Source organism: Mycteria americana, chromosome 3 (assembly GCF_035582795.1).
Source record: "Mycteria americana isolate JAX WOST 10 ecotype Jacksonville Zoo and Gardens chromosome 3, USCA_MyAme_1.0, whole genome shotgun sequence".
Lineage (NCBI taxonomy): Eukaryota > Metazoa > Chordata > Aves > Ciconiiformes > Ciconiidae > Mycteria > Mycteria americana.
Window position 1 is genome coordinate 80,721,762 of NC_134367.1, and position 19,378 is coordinate 80,741,139.

General features: G+C 39.8%; 1 protein-coding gene across 1 annotated transcript in view; it reads left to right on the forward strand.

The window, feature by feature from the left end:
* The window catches only part of LOC142406944 (sulfotransferase 6B1-like), a 54,564-nt gene extending 39,771 nt beyond the window's left edge, over positions 1-14,793 (forward strand). The window contains exons 2-9 of the mRNA XM_075495811.1: positions 4,602-4,668; positions 8,576-8,652; positions 10,154-10,293; positions 10,964-11,053; positions 11,698-11,824; positions 12,630-12,724; positions 13,258-13,414; positions 14,367-14,793. Coding sequence (XP_075351926.1) covers positions 4,602-4,668; positions 8,576-8,652; positions 10,154-10,293; positions 10,964-11,053; positions 11,698-11,824; positions 12,630-12,724; positions 13,258-13,414; positions 14,367-14,497 — 884 coding nt within the window. The 3' untranslated portion in view covers positions 14,498-14,793. The remainder of the gene's footprint in view (positions 1-4,601; positions 4,669-8,575; positions 8,653-10,153; positions 10,294-10,963; positions 11,054-11,697; positions 11,825-12,629; positions 12,725-13,257; positions 13,415-14,366) is intronic.
* The last annotated feature ends 4,585 nt before the right edge of the window (positions 14,794-19,378 follow it).

Below are 19,378 nucleotides of genomic sequence, written 5' to 3' on the forward strand. Positions count from 1 at the left end.
AGCCTTCTTTGAACTCTCCCTTCTAGGCAGCATGGCTGCATGATGGTGATCTCCCCTTGAGCAGGGACACCTCTCAAGGTTGCTCCTCGAGGCAGAGAGACCTTTTACCAACGGCAAATCTTTGGTAAGCGACCGATATCGTGGATAACCTTGTAGTATGGTAACATTGATTTTATCTTGGTAACTTTGATTGCATGCTGAATTGATAAATCTTGCATATATAATCCCTTAGACATAAACCATTGTCCAAGTCTGAGACTAAGATTCGACCTAACTGCACCTGAGCTCCATCAGGAGTTTAGAAAGCAAGGGGTTCTATCCTGAACCTCATGACTCAACAGGAGGGTCCTCCGTACCCTTTTGTATCCTCGTTCTCTCTGTGAATCACTTTAACTCGAGTGTAACCCAATATTCCTATGTATGTTTCTTCCATGCAGTAATTAATAGAGTCAACCTTGCTATCGAACTTTGTTAAAAGTCGCACTTTTATAAATCATATTAAAACCACTTTTGCTAATACCTTTAACGGTGATTTTTTAAGCTATCTAAATCACTCATTCGCGACAAATAGTCAGTTCCCCACATAGCAGATGACCTCTTTTGCTACCTGCTCTTTGCAGGTATTGCATTAATATTTCTGTGGAGTAAATACAGTTCATGAATCAACTAATTAAAGATCAATACTCATAAAAATATAAATACTTATTAATATAAGAGTGTTTTAATATATAAAAGCTATTGTCTCGCTCAAGGGGGCATTTCCTCAGGGCAGCTCTTTATCCCTCTCTTCAAAGCAGTGTTCTCCGTTTCTCCCTCACCCTGCAATTCTACAACCTGATAGTACTCAGGTTTGGGGAAAAGGATATTTTTTGCATTTCCACACTTTTCTTCCACAGCTTGCTTTTACCCGGTATGTTCTGCCTTAACTGGAGTTCACTCTACTCTTTTCCAAGTCAGCAGCTACCAAGGGTTAGTAGGAACTCAGCTGGGAAGAAAGGTAAGTGTGGAGGTTAAAACCTAATGAGTGAAATGGTAGTTTCCCACAATATGATCTGGTCTGTGTATAAGAAGGCCTTCACTAAAGGATTGTGCTATTCAATCTGAATTTCTTTGTATGATTTAGTAATCATTCTTTTTCTAGGTCTCCTTCAAGTTAAATCCATTTATAACCTTAAACCTTAAGGATGGCATCAATTCATTGAGGAACAGGATGATTCAACAAAGCTACTCTTGGTGGCCTCTGGTCGGTGGCCTCACTCCTTTCTGTAGGGATTTAAGGATCCCAGTTACCAAACAGCTTCTGCTGCTGATCACAAGGCAGAGACTAAGTGTGGGAACAGCACTGGAACTAATCAGGAGTGAAAAATAATTTACTAACTTGGCACTCTACACTAGCAGGAGCCTTTTTGTTGTCTTGTTGCACTGACTTTTAAATCCCAGCAATTCTGATAAAGTCTGTAGATACAGCTGTTATAAAATTGCTATTAAAAATGGGAAACACAGGTTTCAAGCCATATGGTGAGATAGATTTGAAACTGGAGCAGTCTCAGGTGTCTACTGTATCTTACCATCATGAAGGACTCCATCTCTGGCTGGAGGTAGTGGGGGAGACGAAGTAAGACCTGGAGGACTGAGCTTCAGAAGCAGGTCCTGAATGGTATCCCTGGTACATCAAGGAAAATACCATCAGTTTAAGAATACTTTAAATCAGGATGGTAAAAGATGTGGGTGTTTAAGATTTTTGTCATTAACTATCTGTTTTCACTCTTCAAAGGCAGCAGCTGTGGGGTTACTATGATGTAGAACAGCCATAATTATTGGCAGAAAAAGACTTAAATAAGATAAATTACTTGCCTAAAAATAAAAAGACACAGAAGTTTTGCCTTTTCCAGGCCACATGTGGAAATATATTTCATGGACACATTAGTAAGTCTGGTGAGCTGTGCTACTGCTGACTATTTTTGTCTTGTTTTGGATGTAAAATCCCTTCATCTTCACACAATGAAGCAAATCTCAATGTAGGGAATAGACTTACTTAGAGAATGTGTAAAGAAAGATGAAAGCTGAGGAATTGTGTTAGGATCAAAAAGGGGAGTGGTGAAGATGAGGGAGCCTTGAGACTAAGAAAGAAGAAGGGTGAAATAGAAAGAGGGAGAAGCTTTCATGTTTTTGTATCTGTGTTTTTCCTGAGATCAAAGGGGACTGTGTATTTTGATTAACTCTAAGCTGTAAAAGCTCCTCAGATTGGAGATTTGAAGAGACAATTGTCCAGTATCAGGTACATCAAGTGAAATATGAGTTCACCTTTCCCCTCTAGGAATGAATCTGGAGGTATTGAATGGAATCTAATTAGGGAAGATGAGAGCCAAGCAGTCCTGCTGGGGCTCAAAAAAATTAATTGGCAAAATGAATCAAACCTGCTGACCGTATCAAAGAAGGAAGAGAAAATCATGAGGGGATTAAAAAAAGGGGGTTTTAAAAATTTTTTTTTTTTTTTCTTTTAGTAGATCAGGAGGGTGAGAAAATGGTAGAAAATGGAAGAAGAAGGATGGGGAGAAACTTTATGGTGAGCACATGACATTTGGCCCGTGGTGAAAGCTCTTCAGCAGAGTCCCTTAGTAGAAAGTAGCAGAGCACTCCTGGGAGGCAGGCCAAGAGCTGAGCAGCCACAGAAATGGACTCACTGCTTGGCTCTAGGGTTTGCCCCCTGGTTGTGGCTGATGCACATTGCCTGGGTACTGCAGGGGAACGGTAGCTAGTCTGGCACATATATCTTTGCAGAAATAGTTCCTTATTCATGAGCACTGGGTTTGCTTGGGAAGAAAATGCAATGCAGGAATTTTGTCATTTGTAAAAGATGAGATGCTGCATGAAGCAGGGGAGGAAAGACGGGCAGTCGTGAGATATCTGTGTTCAGACTGGGAAAGTCTGATTATATGGCTACCAGAAGACATACTGGGAAGCCCAATACTGAGACAGTGGCTTTGTTAGCCTGTGTCTTACAGGGCTTGAATTGCCTGTTTGGCATCAGCTTGGTCCCTGAGGAAGTGGTTAGGTGTCTCTGCACTGGGGTCTCCATGTGCTTCTTCTAGGAAAAATTATTTGCTAAGGCTCAGTACAGCACAAATGCTGGAGGCAGCCTGGGTCCGGCACTGCACCCAGAACACTAGGAAATGCAGCACAGACATCTGGAGAAGCCTTGCATGGAGCCATCTCATGTTTCTCAGGGTTTGTTAGAGGTGATGCTACCAAAAAGAACTATGCTGCTAAGTTTATCCTGGAAGCAGCAGAAAAGCACTTATCACGCAGTGGTGTCTGAGCATTTAACTCTTCCTGCACTAGCTACCATTAATCTTCAGTTTGGCTAAACTGTCCATAGATAGTTGTGAACTGGGCATTTCTAGGGAAGAGATGCTCAAATTATTGTTTCCCTCTCTATTCCCTTACATCAACTCATCTCTCCTGTACCCTCATCTCCATACCCTACAAGGGTAGGAGGGTATGGATACCAAGCCCTATGTCCCATGTCCCAACTTTACTTCCAGCAGTACACACTACAGCCCTCATCCTCCTCCACAACACACCATGTGGAGCTCAGTCAGCTCGCTTAGTCCTTCAGAGGGCAGCAGGAGGTGAAAGAAAGTGGTAGATCATGGGCCAAGGTTGTTATTGGTGGTGCCCAAATTGGCCTGGTAGGCACCTAGTCAGCATCAAGCCCACAGACCATTAGCTGGCAGTTCTTCTTTAAACTTTCTAAAGGATTAATTTACAGTGTCATGACTGGGACTCAACAAAATCCATGGAGAAATATGTTTTGAAAAAAAACAGAGAAAAAAACTCTTTAGTTCTTTTTGCATGACTTTCCAGTCCTAATACTACAATATTTGAATAAAACTAAATGTCTTTGATAAGTTAAGTGAAAAAACAGATAAAATATGATCTTCAGACAAGGAATTAAATTATCTTCTCTCTGTGAAAATACACAGTTTTGACTTTATGCTTAAGATCCAAGCTGCACGCTTCCAGCTCCTATAGGAATATCTCCACTGATGTCTCATATGTTCCACTGAGCAAGTTGCATTTGTTTTGATAATCCTGATTTGTGCATTCAAATTCATATACTGAAAATTAAAATTGCAATTATTTTTTTTGAAAAGAATGGACTGGACTGGACTGATTTTTTTAATGCATCTGGATAACCTGTTTCAAGATACCTCTTTAATCAGCTTTAGATTTGCATTTTATATTTGGCCTCATTTCTATTGCCACATTACACTTTGTTTGTATGACATAATTACTTCTGTACTAAAGGCTCCAGAGCTTTGACTGTTTCAGGGGCATAGACCATAATGGGATTAATGACAGGTTTGCAGGAAACAGGACATTTAGTGCATTAGCAAGAATCAGAAAGTCCTCCATAACATACATCAGTGAGTGTTTTGTGACATTCTTCTTTGCTACCTCCTTCCTGTTTCTTCCCCATCCTCTTTTAATGTCAGGTATGAGGCAACAGGTGACTTCTTGAGGTCACCGGCCTGACTCCTCCATCTGCACATTTATTTGGTAACAAAGTTCTAGTCAGAGACTTCCAACTTTTTAAATTAATTTCACCAGTATAGTTGGGAAAGATCAGATAAAACAAACAAGCAAGGAAATAAATCTCTTTTGGTGATGGTTTGAGGAGTCTGTTAACGTACAGCTGACATCTTCAGATTAGTATAAGATAGTGATTTCTCCAGCATTGTGTGTCATGAAATTCTCTGTATTTACTGGCATGCTCTTTCTTATTACCTAGTGGAGTATTAACAGGAGAGAGAGGGCAGTTAACCTTTGCATCTGTACTTTGGCAATTAGCCAATACATTAATAGAGATGATGAAAGCTGTGGAAAGTTGCTTATTTCCTATCTTGTTCCAGAGAGGGGATTAAGAGAGTGGAAACTCTCCAGAGACAGAAAAGCTGAGGCTGAAAAAAAACTGAGAGAGGAAAGTTTAGAAGAGAGGTGGGAAATTTTGGGTAGCAGAAAGACAGAGATGGGTATACTTCTGTAGATGAGGGACAGTGGTCTAATCTGATGTTGTGACCAGCTTTGTCCTTGTCAGGGAAGGTGACCATCATGAAGAGAACTCTACAATTCAGGAGGAAAACAAAAGATGAAGGAGGATCCTAGAAAATTTTACAACAGATTAGACCCCAGCTCAAACAGTTTTTTAGAGTAGTCAAGAAAATGAGCCCAGATCATGTACTGAGGATTAATTATTTTTCATCTCTGTTTCACTATTTCCTGGATTTTTAAGTAAATAACAGTAGTGTCATGCAGGCTGGTAAATAATATGTTTTGTGGCAGTTGTCTCACACCTGTCATGTACCCCTGACATAATAAGTCTTGTGCAATCATGAAAGGCTCTTCCCCTTCATTCCTTAACGTGCCTATAGCTGCAGGCAGCAGCCTCTGCCAGTCTTCAAAAGGTGCTCCAGCACTGGTCATCTTGATGGGTTATGTTCACACCTGGACACTGGGGCTGAAGCTCACCTGGGTCAGCCAGAAAGGGACTGGACAGTGTCCTTTTGTCTGAGTCCTAAACTTGGGTTCCTGCCTGCCTTTCTCTCCCTGTGCTCCCCTGAGCTTGTGTAGACAAGCTTTTGATGAGCTGATGGCTACTGTGATGGGTCTGGGAGTATCTGGGCAGGGTATGATTTGTTTCTCTGTGCTCCTTTGTGGGTGTACAGGCAAGCTTTTATCACATAACCTAAGACATACTACCATCCTGGTCTCTGTTTGGAGGCTTTGACTTCCCTCTGATCAGGCACATGCTACATTATTCAAAGGGAAAAATGCCGCATATGGCATTTCCATTGTAGAGCCAATTCTACTTTAAGCCCTACTTTTCATGGACTCATTCATAGGATCCCAGGGAATGTCCCTCCCCCCCAAGCTATTTTTGCAGATGGATGATCAGGGGGATTTAGGCTACCTTCATTAATGGATCAATCTTAATGGATCCCTCTTAAATCTTATTAGGTCATTTTGGAGGACTAATTTATGGAAGCCTTCTCCAGAGTTGTACTGACATTAATGCAGATCATGGGAATAGTTATAGAAAGTCACCTCTTCTCATTTACCACCTGACAGCACAAGTTTTAAGGGTATTGCTTTGTTGTTTCATTTAACAGGGAATGGATCTGCATAAGCAGATCAGTCCACTAGGCAACTGTCAGCTGGCAATGTCCTGTAGCTATCACAGAAAAGGTCACCAGCCTCTTTCTGCAAAGCTCCACAATCAGGAAAGACCGGGTCTGATAAGTATGGGAAGTCAGAAACCTTTAGAGGCACTGTGGTGGCTTGAACAACAAATACCATTAATCTGGAGATTACGAAATGCTTTAATCTGTTTTTAATCTCCATGTTTTTAAAGCTGCTTCTCAGAAACTGTAAATCAACTGATGTTTTCCGTCAGTCTCCGGGTTCAGTATTTGGCAGGATCAGAGGGTCTTCTTGTGTAACACGTACGGTGCAAGGTACAATCCTCCCATCTCCCAGCGCAGGTGTTGTGGCAGATGGCTGTATCAAAGGCTCACATTACTAAATCTTGGTCCTGCTTTTTTTTTTTTGCCAAGAAATTTAACTCCTCTCAAAATCCCTCCTCATGACTTACGTCTTCTAATTGTTTTTTCTCCACTAATACTGTTTTTTTTTGGTTCCTAAGGATAAAACATGCCTCCAAGGAACAATTGGCCTGACTGCCCTCTCTGGTAAAAATACACTGGAAATCCTCTGGATTTTCTCTATCAAAGTTTCTTTGGACCATTCTGTGATGAGTGAAGTGTAGGGGTGAACTGAGCTGTCTTTCTCTCACGGAAATCTTATTCCAACACTATGCTATTGTATGAGATACATTAATAATTTACATACCCTTTCCCCCTTTTTCCTTCCTTAGGGAATGCGTACTGTCCCAACCCTTTTTTTTTTTTGCCAGCAGGTAAAAATACCAATTAAACACATTTTCTTAGCTTCAGTCCATGACAGTTTAATGCCAAGGGAAGGTAAAGGAAAAAAATTAAGGGAAGCCACTTTTTTGTTTTGCTAGCGTGGCTGGTTACACTTCAAGAATCAGCAAAGGTGCTATTTCATGGTACAGCAATATTTAGCAAATGTCAGTGAAGTGATGCAGGTGGTGCCACCTGGCTGCGCTTTGGCACGGATCTCATTCAGCAAATGGATCGAGGAGGAGTCATATGATGTCCCCTTGGTTCAGATGATGCCTGCACATAGGTAGTCTTTCTGTATTGACATAGTTTTACAGAAAAGAGGAAATGAAGGAAAAAGCAAAAGATTTCCATGGACTGAAAAAAATTGATGTCAAAATGTAGGGCTAGGTCATCCTGCGAGCACTGCAGCATGCCTCAGGGACCAGGCGTGAATCCCTCAGGGCAAGCAAATGGCAAAAGCATACAGGTATGCAGTCGCTGGTCTTCCTGCTCCAAGTGCCCAACAGGCAGCATTCAAAAGATGGAGATAAGAAAGAATGGTATTTAGATGCTTGGCATGAATTTTTTGGGGGAACTGTTTTCTTGTTCCTTGTGACCCATCCTCTTCCTGGAGACTTGAATATTAAACCTGGGCCTAACTTCAATTTTTCTACTGAGGTCAGTGCAGTCAGAAGCTCAACACCCGAAGTGCATTATAAATGCTAATCATTGTACCTGAGGTTATGTTATTACCAACTCAGTAATGACTGATCAGTTGTTGAGCAATGATTGAGCTCATTAAGGAGAGAACACATATAAATGAGTCATTGCCATGTAACTACCAGAAAGCCAGAACTCTGTACTGCAGTCTGAACAATGGCCAAAGAGTGTCTGTGTCCACTTGCCCTCCTGGGCACCAGATGGAGGGGCAGTCAGCCATCCTCATGGGACAGTCCACAGCTCAGTCGCTGGTGCACTGAACATTTTCTTTCCCAATCCCAACACATTTGATCCCATTTCGGTGAGAATGATAAGTGAAATAACAAACAAACAAAAAACCCCCCAGCAGAGCGAGTAATGGAAAGAGCAGAACTGCCATGAGGAATGTGATTGTGCCGTTTAAACCCCAGTCTGCAATTCACATCATTCTATTTTGGTATATTTTGTTTATCTCTATGCTGTAACTACAGATTTTTTGGCATGATATTTGAAGTTAGTTAAGCCCTTTAACCTAGAATGCAATTGCATTTTCTTGTTTTTCTTCTTTTCCTATGTTCAACTTCTGTTGATTTCAAAAGGTTCAAATTACTTAAGGTCTTTGACTGGAGTTGCGTATTTCTTTACAGTTTCAGAAAGAGTAGTAAATTATTGCTCACAGGGTCAAAAAAACCCCACCCTCCTATTAAAAGGTAATCTGTGGCTCTCTTTTTCTGCATAGCATTTCACACTGTGACGGAGCCTGTGTGTGAGAGAGAGAGAAGAATGGAGAAGTCCAGGAAAAAATTTGCTGACATCATAGATAAGGCAATGGCTGCTGCTAACACAATGGATCGTGATGAACTGCTTTTTTCTTACAAGGGGATTCTCTACCCTGTTACATTTTGCAGTCCTGAAGTATTCAGAGCCATGGAGTCCCTTGAAGCCAGAAGTGATGATATCATTTTGGCAGGATACCCTAAAACTGGTGAATATAGTTTGCTTTCTTCATAAATAAAGTTATGTAATGGCAAATAAGTCGGTTTGTACTAAATATATAATACATATTATATGTTATATAATATTATATATTATATGAAATAATAGTATTTAGAATTTTCACAAAACTTTGTAGAACTAATTTTGTTCTCAGAAAGCACAACAAAGTTAATTATGAAGATTTTATATGGGCAACTTTTCAAATGACCGAGAAAAAGACATCTGATTTTCTTTTCTATAGCATGTAAAGGTTTTTGTTATCTTTACTTTTTATAGTTACAAAGTTACATGCACAAATTAGAGAGAATTAAAATACAGTTCTCAAACCAGAGATAACTAGATCTCCTGATATTGCAGGATCTGCTCTCACATTTATATTTGTAAAGTTAATAGCTTTATATTTTTACACAGAATGGAGCTTTTGGGACCTTCACATGCCATGCTGCATATTCTTTAGTTTATTTCACATAGATGTCAAGAATATCTGAAATCCATAACTATAAAAAAAATTATTTTCGTAACACTTGAATTGATCACACTGATCTTTGACTATTGGGAAATCAAGAGGAGATCTTTGCTAGGGTTGCGAGTTTACCCTGCATCTTTGCTTCTTCTGCCTGAAAGCACCCTACACTGGCCCATATCAGAGCTACAGGTTTGGATTAGATGTGTCTCATATCCATTTTAATGTAGCTGTTTCTCTCCTCCAGCAATTGGATTCACACTGTCTTACAGTAGATAGTCACAGCTGACAGGATTGTAAAGTTTTTGCTTTTTCATCATGTTTTCTTTTTGAAGAAATGCTATGCACCAGAACGCAGTTATTAAGACTGTAGTGACAAAGGTGTAGGAACCCAGTGTGCAGAAATCAGGAAATGGTAAACTAAAGATGGGAGTTCTCTACAGGCTCTTTCTTTATGTTTTGAATAAAAATATAATAAATGTGTATAAAAAATGTCACTTCAGAGAATTTTTGCCTATTGGTAAAGAAAATGAGCACATACAGCACAATTTTCAGATCTAGTTCTGCTCCTGTGTTGAAGTTCTGTGACCCATCTTTTCTCCCAAGGTAATCCTGTGCAGCACGTCAGAAAACATAAAATATACTAGGTTTTGAAGTACAGGTTTACCACCTCAATCCCCCTTATATTTGTCACAATAAAAATGTATTACATTAATGTCTGTTTTCCTATTTGAATCTTAGTGGTTCTTCTCCTTTATTAGTTAATTTACAATATACAAGTTAATTTACAATATACAGGTTAATTTACGATGTACTGAGCCGTTCGAGTTGGAGAAATGTATCCTTATAAAGAGCAAAGGTAGGACCCTGAGAGGCGATTGTCCAGATAGTCAGCTGTGATTGTATCACATGAAAGGAGACCAGGCAACTCACCTGGTAGTACTACCTACCTCTTGGCTTTCCTGGCAAATCCATTTCTGTTTATTCTAAAGGTTTTACAAACAATTCTGTATTTTTCCCCTTTCAGGCACAAACTGGGTAGGTCAAATCTTAAGTGATCTGGTAGCCGTATTTGAAAAGAAAACTCAGAATAAAGAAAGCAGCGTGACTGATGAAGAACTAGAAGAATTCCCCTACCTCGAAATTGGAGATACAGGGAAATATGAGGTGGGCACAGAATACAATTGAAAGTTGTCAAAATTTTGTGCTTCAAATACTGAATATATGGTGTGTGGAATATTCCACTGTTTGGTAAGAGCTCTCCCACTTCTCTGTATGTGGCATCTGGTCAGGATGTATCTCATCTGCATTGCCAAATGCTGAGGGATAAATGGACGCTTCAGAGGACTTGAGAGGAGTACATACTCATTAGATACGCAAGAATGGCAGAAATTCAACGTAGCATGTTTTGTATTTAAGAAGAGTTTCATGAAATGTCAAATACTGAAATAATGGCTTTTGTCTCTTTTACTAGCTCTTGCTCCTCACCCCTTCTCTCTCTCCTTGAGATCCTTCAGCTTTCACATACCCCCGGTTAGAGTCTGCATCTTACCTTTAGATTTGATCCCTTGTCCAACAGAACATGTTAAATTCATTATCACTGAAAAGAATTAGCAATGGATAATCTTTTTCCAATTGCTCATTCTCAGTGGCTTTTGAAGATTAGAGCTACTCAGAGCAGTCCACTAAAATCGCAGGGTAACACTCACAAAAAATAAGTACTTCCATCAGCCAATAACTGTTGATAAGTTTAGCAAGGCAATATTTTATCATAGGCTGATATAAAGAATACCTGTACTAACTTAACTGTCCACTTTCCTCCTTCCAATTCTTAAAGCGAATGAACAAATTACCTTCTCGAAGAGTTATATTCACTCATCTCCTTCCTGAAAATCTTCCCAGGTCTATCTTCAAAAATAAAGCCAAGGTGAGTGCTGATTTTAATCTCTTGAAACCAAACACTCCAACAGATGCTTTTTAAAGCCAATTTAGTACTTTTCTGCCAATTTTCAGAATCACTCTTATACTTAAGTGTTTAGCCTGGCCATTTCTACCTGCCCGTTTAAGTACTGCCATTCACCTCACTTAATCTCAGTTCATTCTTATTGACACCTTTGTGTCAGTCTCCACAAGCAAGATGGGGGGGTGGAACAAATCTTCCAGCAGGAAAATGTATTTTGACACAATTTCCTATGGGAGGCATTTTATGGTGTTGTCACAAGTGAGGGCTTCAGTGTGTCAAGTTTCAGAGAGAATTTGTATTTTTGTGATTTTTCCCCATGACCTAAATGATGAATGATGCTTGTATCAAGCAAAACATACTTAGATTCTGCATAATTAATTTGATTAATCTGTAAAAGATATTTTAATAATTATAGGCAATCATCTTCACAATGTACGGAAGCAAAGTAAAATCCTTCATCTTCTGAATTTAGAATGAAATTGCTACTTCTGCAAGTAGTATACAAGATATGAGAAATTCCCCAAACTGCAATTATGTAGATTATTGTATTCTTCATACTATAGTCCATTATGTCTTTCTCTACAAATAAAATATTTTATTTTTTCTAGATATTGTTGCTGATTCGCAATCCAAAAGATGTAGCTACATCTTTTTACCATTTTTCCAATAGCATGTCTCCTCTTCCCTCCTATGAGACCTGGGATGATTTCTTCGTAGCTTTCATGACGAAGAAAAGTACAGTATATTCTTCTGTCTGTGTCAATTATTCAATGCTTTGACTTTGTTTAAAAACCTTGCACTTTGTAAATCAGCTTCACTAGGATTTTTTTGGTTTACAGTATGAAAGCAGAGATTAAAGACAGAAAGTTAGAAATTTGAACTAAAGTTTACAGTACTTGTCTTACTGCCTGAGGATAAATCCTTATCAAAACTGCACTTCCACAAACTGCTTTAACTTGCACAAACTGATATTTTCTCTGGAAGGAGCAGTTCCTCCTTATCTCTATCTTGGATCCCCTTCACCCCTCCTCTCTGATGTCCATCATCTTGTGCCCATGCAGATGTCTGAACACCTACATGCCAAATTGGATCAGAAGAATGATTTGGATTAAGACTAGTGCATTAAAAAAGAAAGAAAACAATCCCACTAGTTTAAAATTGCATAAATTCTTCAGTTTGGCATATCACATGGCCAGCAGAAGGGAGGGTTAAACAAGGTTTTAAACTGGATTAAGGGAGTCTGCAAGATAGTTTGAGTACTGATAGCTCTTTGGTGGACTCACATCTGTCTTGAAATACTAAGAAGTTTTACTGTACTGACTTACAAATTGTATCATGTACCTGAGACACGTGCACATGTCAGAACAGCCTGGAGCAAACCCCCATAATTCCCACAGAAGGGTGTAAACTCTGGCATAGACATGATTAATAATGCCCATGGCTGAGGGATCAATTTAAGGAGTAAAAATTGGTTTATTTCATAAGGAGCTTGTCTAATCTTCATTTATACTTCATCTTAGGATTGTTTTGTTTTATTTAGTGCCCTGGGGATGCTACTTTGAATACCTTTCCAAGTGGAACAAATATGCTGCTGATGAAAATGTTATGACAATAACTTATGAAGAGCTAAAAGAGGTGAGGTTACCAATAGTTACAAATATTTTATACTTCAAAGAGCATTTGTTCCTAAACCAATTAACCATTATATTCATGTAGTGTATTCCAACTGTGTGATACTGTATGAGATGATAGATTCTTGTTTTAAGGGAAGGAAAGATGAAATTCAAACGTAAAAGCCTTTTTAAAATTTGTTTGTGAAAATGATTCTTGTTTTCTCTTTAGCTGTGATATAAGCCCAAATCACTGTAAATCAAAATCCCCAGTAATTTTTTTGGGGGAGCTTTTATATATTCAACTATAGATTTTGTTGTGTAGATTTTTCTCAATTGTAAATCACGTACAGTCTTTTGTGATCTATAGGAAGACAGCTCATATCTCCTCTGAAATAATTATGGAGAAGAGAAACACTATGTACCACTCCAGTCCTACTGAAGTCTATGAATATTCTATATATGTAGTCAGCAGAGAGATGTAGGGAAGTGCAAACACCTCAGAAAGCAGTGTGATTTGTCCAAATGTCATGTGGTATGTTACATTCCTCTTTTCAGAATCCGCTCCTGGGTGTGAAAAACATAGCTGCTTTCCTTGGGATTTCCTTGACTGAGAAAGAGCTTCAGAGTGTGGTAGAGAGAAGCAGCTTCCAGTCAATGAAGAAGAACTCACAGAAGACCCATGGGGCATTTGGCAATATTCTCTTTCGCAAAGGTAGGAAGGTCCAAGAGGTCCAGAGGTAGAAATGTCACACTCTCAAGAACGTGAGCCACCCATCCTTTGCTTCTTTTTTGCACACATGCGTTACAGATTAGTATCAAGCAGGTTATGACTGTAATGCTTGAGAAGGCTAGTCATGGAGCAGTGGTGAGGAAGAGACCCAGCAAGGCTCTGGCAGCAGGCTGCAGCCAGCACAGGAGAAGCAACTGCACAGAGCAAATTTTAGAGGCCCACAGATGACTGGCAGGAGGGAGGAACTGTCGCGTATCTGAACGCCTCTCCATCTCTGCGCCAGGATCACTGATTCTTCAGCCATTAGAGGCTTACCTAAGCAAGCAAAACTGGGCCAAACTCAGCCTGAGTGGCATGATCACACTTTTTAGGAGAGCGTAGGATCTCCTGAAAGGGCCACTGCCAACACTCACAGGTTAGAAGTAAGCCAGGCATGCAAGAGCCAGGTACTTAGAGAAGGGGAAACAAAAGAGAACTCCTTTTGCAGTGTAGCGTAGACATGAGAGGGCCAGCTCGGCTGTCAGAATCTATTTCTGCATTTTACATTAAAGAAGTCACTGGACAAAAACTCAAGCTGCCAAGGGAGCAGAAACCCAGCTCTGCCTCCTGCCAGATGATTCTTAATCAAGCCTTCATCATCTTCCACCTTATCAGTCATAACTGACTGGAGTAGAGAACTGCAGGGAAACAGGACTTTTGGCTGCTTTTTCGGACACAATCACCTGCAGAGGAGTATGTTCTTTTGCATTATAGCAGTTTCACAGATCTGTAGCTCCACTGACTTCACAAAATTATATTGGTGCAAAAATGAGTGAAGCTTTATCTTGAAAAATGGATCAACTCCATTTAGTGTACAATGGAACAAGAATGACATCTATAGAATAAAAAATAATAAAATTTCTTGTTTTTCAAGAGTTTCTTTGCTTCTTTGAAGGTGGTGTAAGTGACTGGAAGAATCTTTTCAAGGAAGATCAGAATGAGAAAATGGACAAAGCATTTGAAGAACATATAGGAGGAACTAAGCTGGGAACAAAGTTAAAGTATGAAGTGTACTGTAAAGCCTGAAGAGTAATGAAATGCGGTTAGAGCAAGAGCTTTCCAATGCACTCTCAGATGATCTGAATGCTATATACTAGAAAACTAGATCAAATGATCCAAGCACCTTAGAATTACTGTAATAATCACATTGCAGCGGCCTTTACAGTAACAATGATGAATAGTGGGCTTTTGTTTTAGAGGTGAGATCTTTGGCTTGCTTTGGCTACACTCATTTGCTGAATAAGATGGTAACTAACCATATTCAGATAAATTTATCAGCCCTGTTTCAGTAGCTGTCACCTGGAAGGAAATGCCCCTTTTTTCTTTCTACCCAAACTCAGTCTTTCTAGACTACTTATAATTATTTAGTATGTAGAATTTTTTTTTTTTTTTTGCAAAAATGTTTCAAATCAGGCAACATCTTCACAGAAAAGATGACTAGCAAAAATATGGATCTGACACAATCTTAATTCATGACAAAGGATATCTTCCCCATGACTTCAGCACAAACTGGATCAAAGCTAGAGGGAGGAGAATGAAGGGGAATGGGGATCAGCATTCTTAGGGATTTTAATCTCTCTGAATGCAGAATTTCAAGATGGATTTCAGATTACAGGCTGGTGTTAACAAGCAAGATCCACTCAAAGGCACTGCTTTTATAGAGTCATAGAACAGCCCAGGTTGGAAGGGACCTCAAAAGATCATCTGGTCCAACCTTTCATGGGAAACAGGGCCTAGATGATATTATTGCATCTTGAAAACCTCCAGTGATGAGGACTCTAGCACATCCCGGGAGAGGCTGTTCCAGTGAATGACTGTTCTCATGGCAAAGAATTTAGTTCTTATATCGAGATGAAACCTCTCTCGGTGCAACTTGTACCCATTGCCCATTGTATTCTCCATGTGGCTCCTTGTGAATAGAGAGCCTCTGTCCTCTTTGTAGCTGCCCTTTAAGTACCGGAATACTGTGATGAGGTCCGCCCTGAACCTCCTCATCTTTGTGGCCCTCCCTCAGACCCCCTCCAGTCTGTCTGTGTCTTTCTTGAATTGTGGTGACCAGAACTGGACATAGTACTCCAGGTGTGGCCTGAGAAGTGCTGAGTTATGTATAACCATGAATAATTCTCTCTTTGTATCACAAAAATCCCAAATAATTTTCTTTTTAATACCATAGAAATTTGCACTTGCTCCACTGAAGACCATGTTTCTACCTGTAAAAGGTTAGCAAAAAGCAAAATCATGAAGTTAATGTCTTTTTCTTGTGTTTGAAGAGAGTCCTTAATCTATACACCTACATGCCACTTCTAAGAACAGCTTTTATGTTTTCCATGCTCCAGCCATAAAACAGGAAAAGAAAATGTAGTGAATACAGAAGATGATGCTTCCCACCATTAATGCTGGTGGAGCGCTCTTACCACAAAACTACAGTTAGCATTCCCTCTGTTCATTCTTGATTTACATATGTGCCTACAGTTAAGCTTTAACTTAAATCAATACTTAAACACTGAAATAGATTAATTTCCATAACTGGAAATCTCTGAAACTGAAGATGCCAAAATTCTCTGAAACTGGCTCTATTGAGAAAATGAGATTGTCAAGGGTGATGGTGTGAGACACTACTATACTCAGCTATTTTGTACTGGCATTGGTATTTGGTACTGTGGACACAGTATTTCAGACCTGCCCAGGGACCAACCTTCAGCCACCTGTTCTAGAAAAATAGCAAAATAAAGTTCTTTAAGTGTAGTTGAATTAAAACCAGGAGAAAACCACACCCAATTTATAGATCCATCACCTAAGCAAGTAAGAAGTAAAAATAAAAGATACACTAGGAAAGAATAAAGTATTCAATGACTTTTTGCTTCATTCTTCTAAAGCTGGTTAATTCTGCCTGGACATGTAGAAATGCAGAGTTTTGTAAAGAAATAAGAATGCTAGAAATAATACTTAAAATATTTAGAAAAAAATTAATGGATTCAAAAGCTGAGTATCTGGAAGTCCTGACACAAGCCATCTTTGAACAACTAGAAATTATCTGTAAGAACCCATAAAGGTACCAGATGCCTGGAGGAGGACATACATAATAGCCGTGTTTAAAAATGTGAGAAAGAAAAATCAAAATAGAGCAGTCACCTTAACTTGATACCTGGAAATTTGCTAGCAAAAATGACTAAGCAACCAACCATGAAACATTTTGAGGATAATAAGGGGGTAAATATAAACCATGTCAAAGCTGTTTGTGTTCTTTCTTTAAAAGATAACTTACCTCTTGAATAAGCCATGGGCAGAAGATACAATAGATGACAGCATCAAAGAGGTTCTGAAATTATATGACAAAAGAGACACAATCTAGATCAACAAATTTATGGCTTCATATGTGGAGATGGCAACTTACAAATGTGGTTATAGAAATGAAATTAAAGTACTGAAAATAGATTTGTGTTCCTAGAAATTCATACAACAGTGACAAAAGGCATCCAGAAACAGCGTCATCAGCAGCAATACTTTGAGGAGTATCCACTTGTTTATATGGCTGTTACGAACTTGGTTGCAATAGTGTGCTCATGGTCCAACTGCATATGCTGGATGACAGCAAAACTGGGAGGACAATTAAAGCAATATCCTTTAGTAGTGAGTCCTGGTCATATTCAACATTGTTCTTAACACTGGTGGATAGACTAATATCTGTATCATATATGATTGACTTTTAAGTCTGGGGATCAGAACAGAGGGCTGAAAGTACTGGGGAAAATGGGGGAACAATTCAAAGGATCATAACAAATGGAGAGGAAGGTTGGCAAACATGAAGTTCAGTGAAGGTAAGTGTGAAATGCTACATTTAGAAAAGAGAAACCAACGGCACAAGTAATTAATGGGGGCAAACCAGTCAAGCAGCAGTTGACATGAAAAGACCTGAGGAATCACACTCAGCAAGGGCTAACATGGTGAAAGTGCTGGAAAAAAAAGGTCAAATCTTATTCTGGTCTACAGTAACAGGAGGATCATACCTAAGACGCAGACAATAATTATTACAGCCTGTGGTCACAGGTCAGTCTAAACTGGAGAATGCTGCTTACGGAGGCTGCAGAGAAATTTCAGGAAGCAGCTGGCATGGAGAAGTTAAGCATGCCTGATACTTTAGCAGTACAGGGGGAGGACTAGAAAGTCACATTAAGTCCCTTCTAGATCTATACTTGTCGGCATCTTGGAATACGGCAGACCAGCTTTCCATGTTCTTACTGATGCCCTGTCTGTGTTAATTCTTTTCGCATTAATTAAATTGTCACCAAACACTCCAGTTTATGAAACAGGCAGGGCTCTACCAAGTCTGACTTCCTTATGTGATGTTTTTTCCCCAGTTAGATCCACACCAGATTTTAGAGTTAAATTCTGCATTCTCACTGGCTGAATCCTATTTCAATTTCATGGCAGCTTTTGAGTTTTCAGACACCAATAGTGCACAACAGCTTTCGCTTGCAGTGAGGCTTTCCAGGCACACTGGGCTTTGAGAAATAAATGTGAGTAGCACATTTACTTTAGTTAAGAAACATAAATCATTGATCTTCAAAAACTTTTACCCATGCAGCATTTTCAGATGAGAAATTATGTAGGTAGTTGTTACTGAGTCTGGGAACAATCTCTCCAAAAACTGGGTTCTACACTGCTCACAAGGGAAACACCAGCTCTATCGGTAATTCCTCAGATAACAATACTACATCACCACTACTCTGTTGAACTAATTAGATTAAAACTAGCTGGAGAACACCTAAACTAAAATAAACAGTAGACATGCCCTTGCTGATCTGTTGGAAAACCAGACTATGACCTGTTTCTGAAGTTTATCCTCTTTTGTGTCATCCCAGGGCGATGGGTACGGTCCCTTTCTGCCCTTACAATCTCACCCTGAAGGACAGAGCTATTCAGAGCAGTAACACCTCACGTGCTTTTGCTCCATTAGAGACACTGTGTGGGCCCTTGCATTCAGTGAGGTAAGGAGGTGGGAGAGGGGAGGATGGAAAAGGCAAGCTGCCGTGTCAGAAAATGAATGTGGGCAAGGACACTTGATGGATGAGCAACATTTTGAGGGGCTGAAAAGTAAGCAGAGGTGAAGGCAGTGAGTGTGAGAATCAATTCAGAAAAACTTGGGAATCTCTTTTCAAGATAAGACATAGTTGACTGACACAATAGCAGTGGTTTTCAGACTTTATCATTGCTAGATCCTTACCAATTGTCAAAAAAAAAAAATTAGAAAAGTATCTTTCTTTCTGGTCTAGTCTTTTTTATTACCTATGATTCCTGAAATGATATAATTCCACTGAAGAGGATGCTCACATTTTATTTCTGTCTATTTGCTTTAAAGAGGATGAAGAAACCAGAAAAATTATACTAGCCCATCTCCCACCTCATGTCCTTTCCCCAATCCATTTTCCAAAACAAGGCTGAAGTGAATCTTCAGCTGAGGTGAATCTTCGCTTAAGGGGAATCTTCTCTTTGTGTTGTACTGCAAATGCTCCTGCTAACAGCATTTCCATCCAAGGCAGATTTTCATGTAGACTAATTGAACAACTCAGAGTTTTCCCTGGGGACCATGTGAGCTGTGCCACAGTTGTACAGCCTCCCTGCGGGGTCACCTGCCTACCCCGAGACACTCGGCTGCTGGGCAGACAGCGCTGGGACTGGGACTCCCGGCACCCTCAGGGGACTTGGTTCCCCTGAGCCTCTCCAGAGAGACAGGGCTGCTCCGAGCCCTGATCTCTGCAGCTCCTGAGCAGCCTGCCAGGTGGCTGTGACAGCATTGAGGGCCCCGCTCATGAGCAGAGATCAGGATCCAAGGGTTAAAGGACCTGGAGGGACCCGTGTCCCCTGTGGCTCAGGTGACAGGTTGTTAGATTTCATATTGAGGTGTTA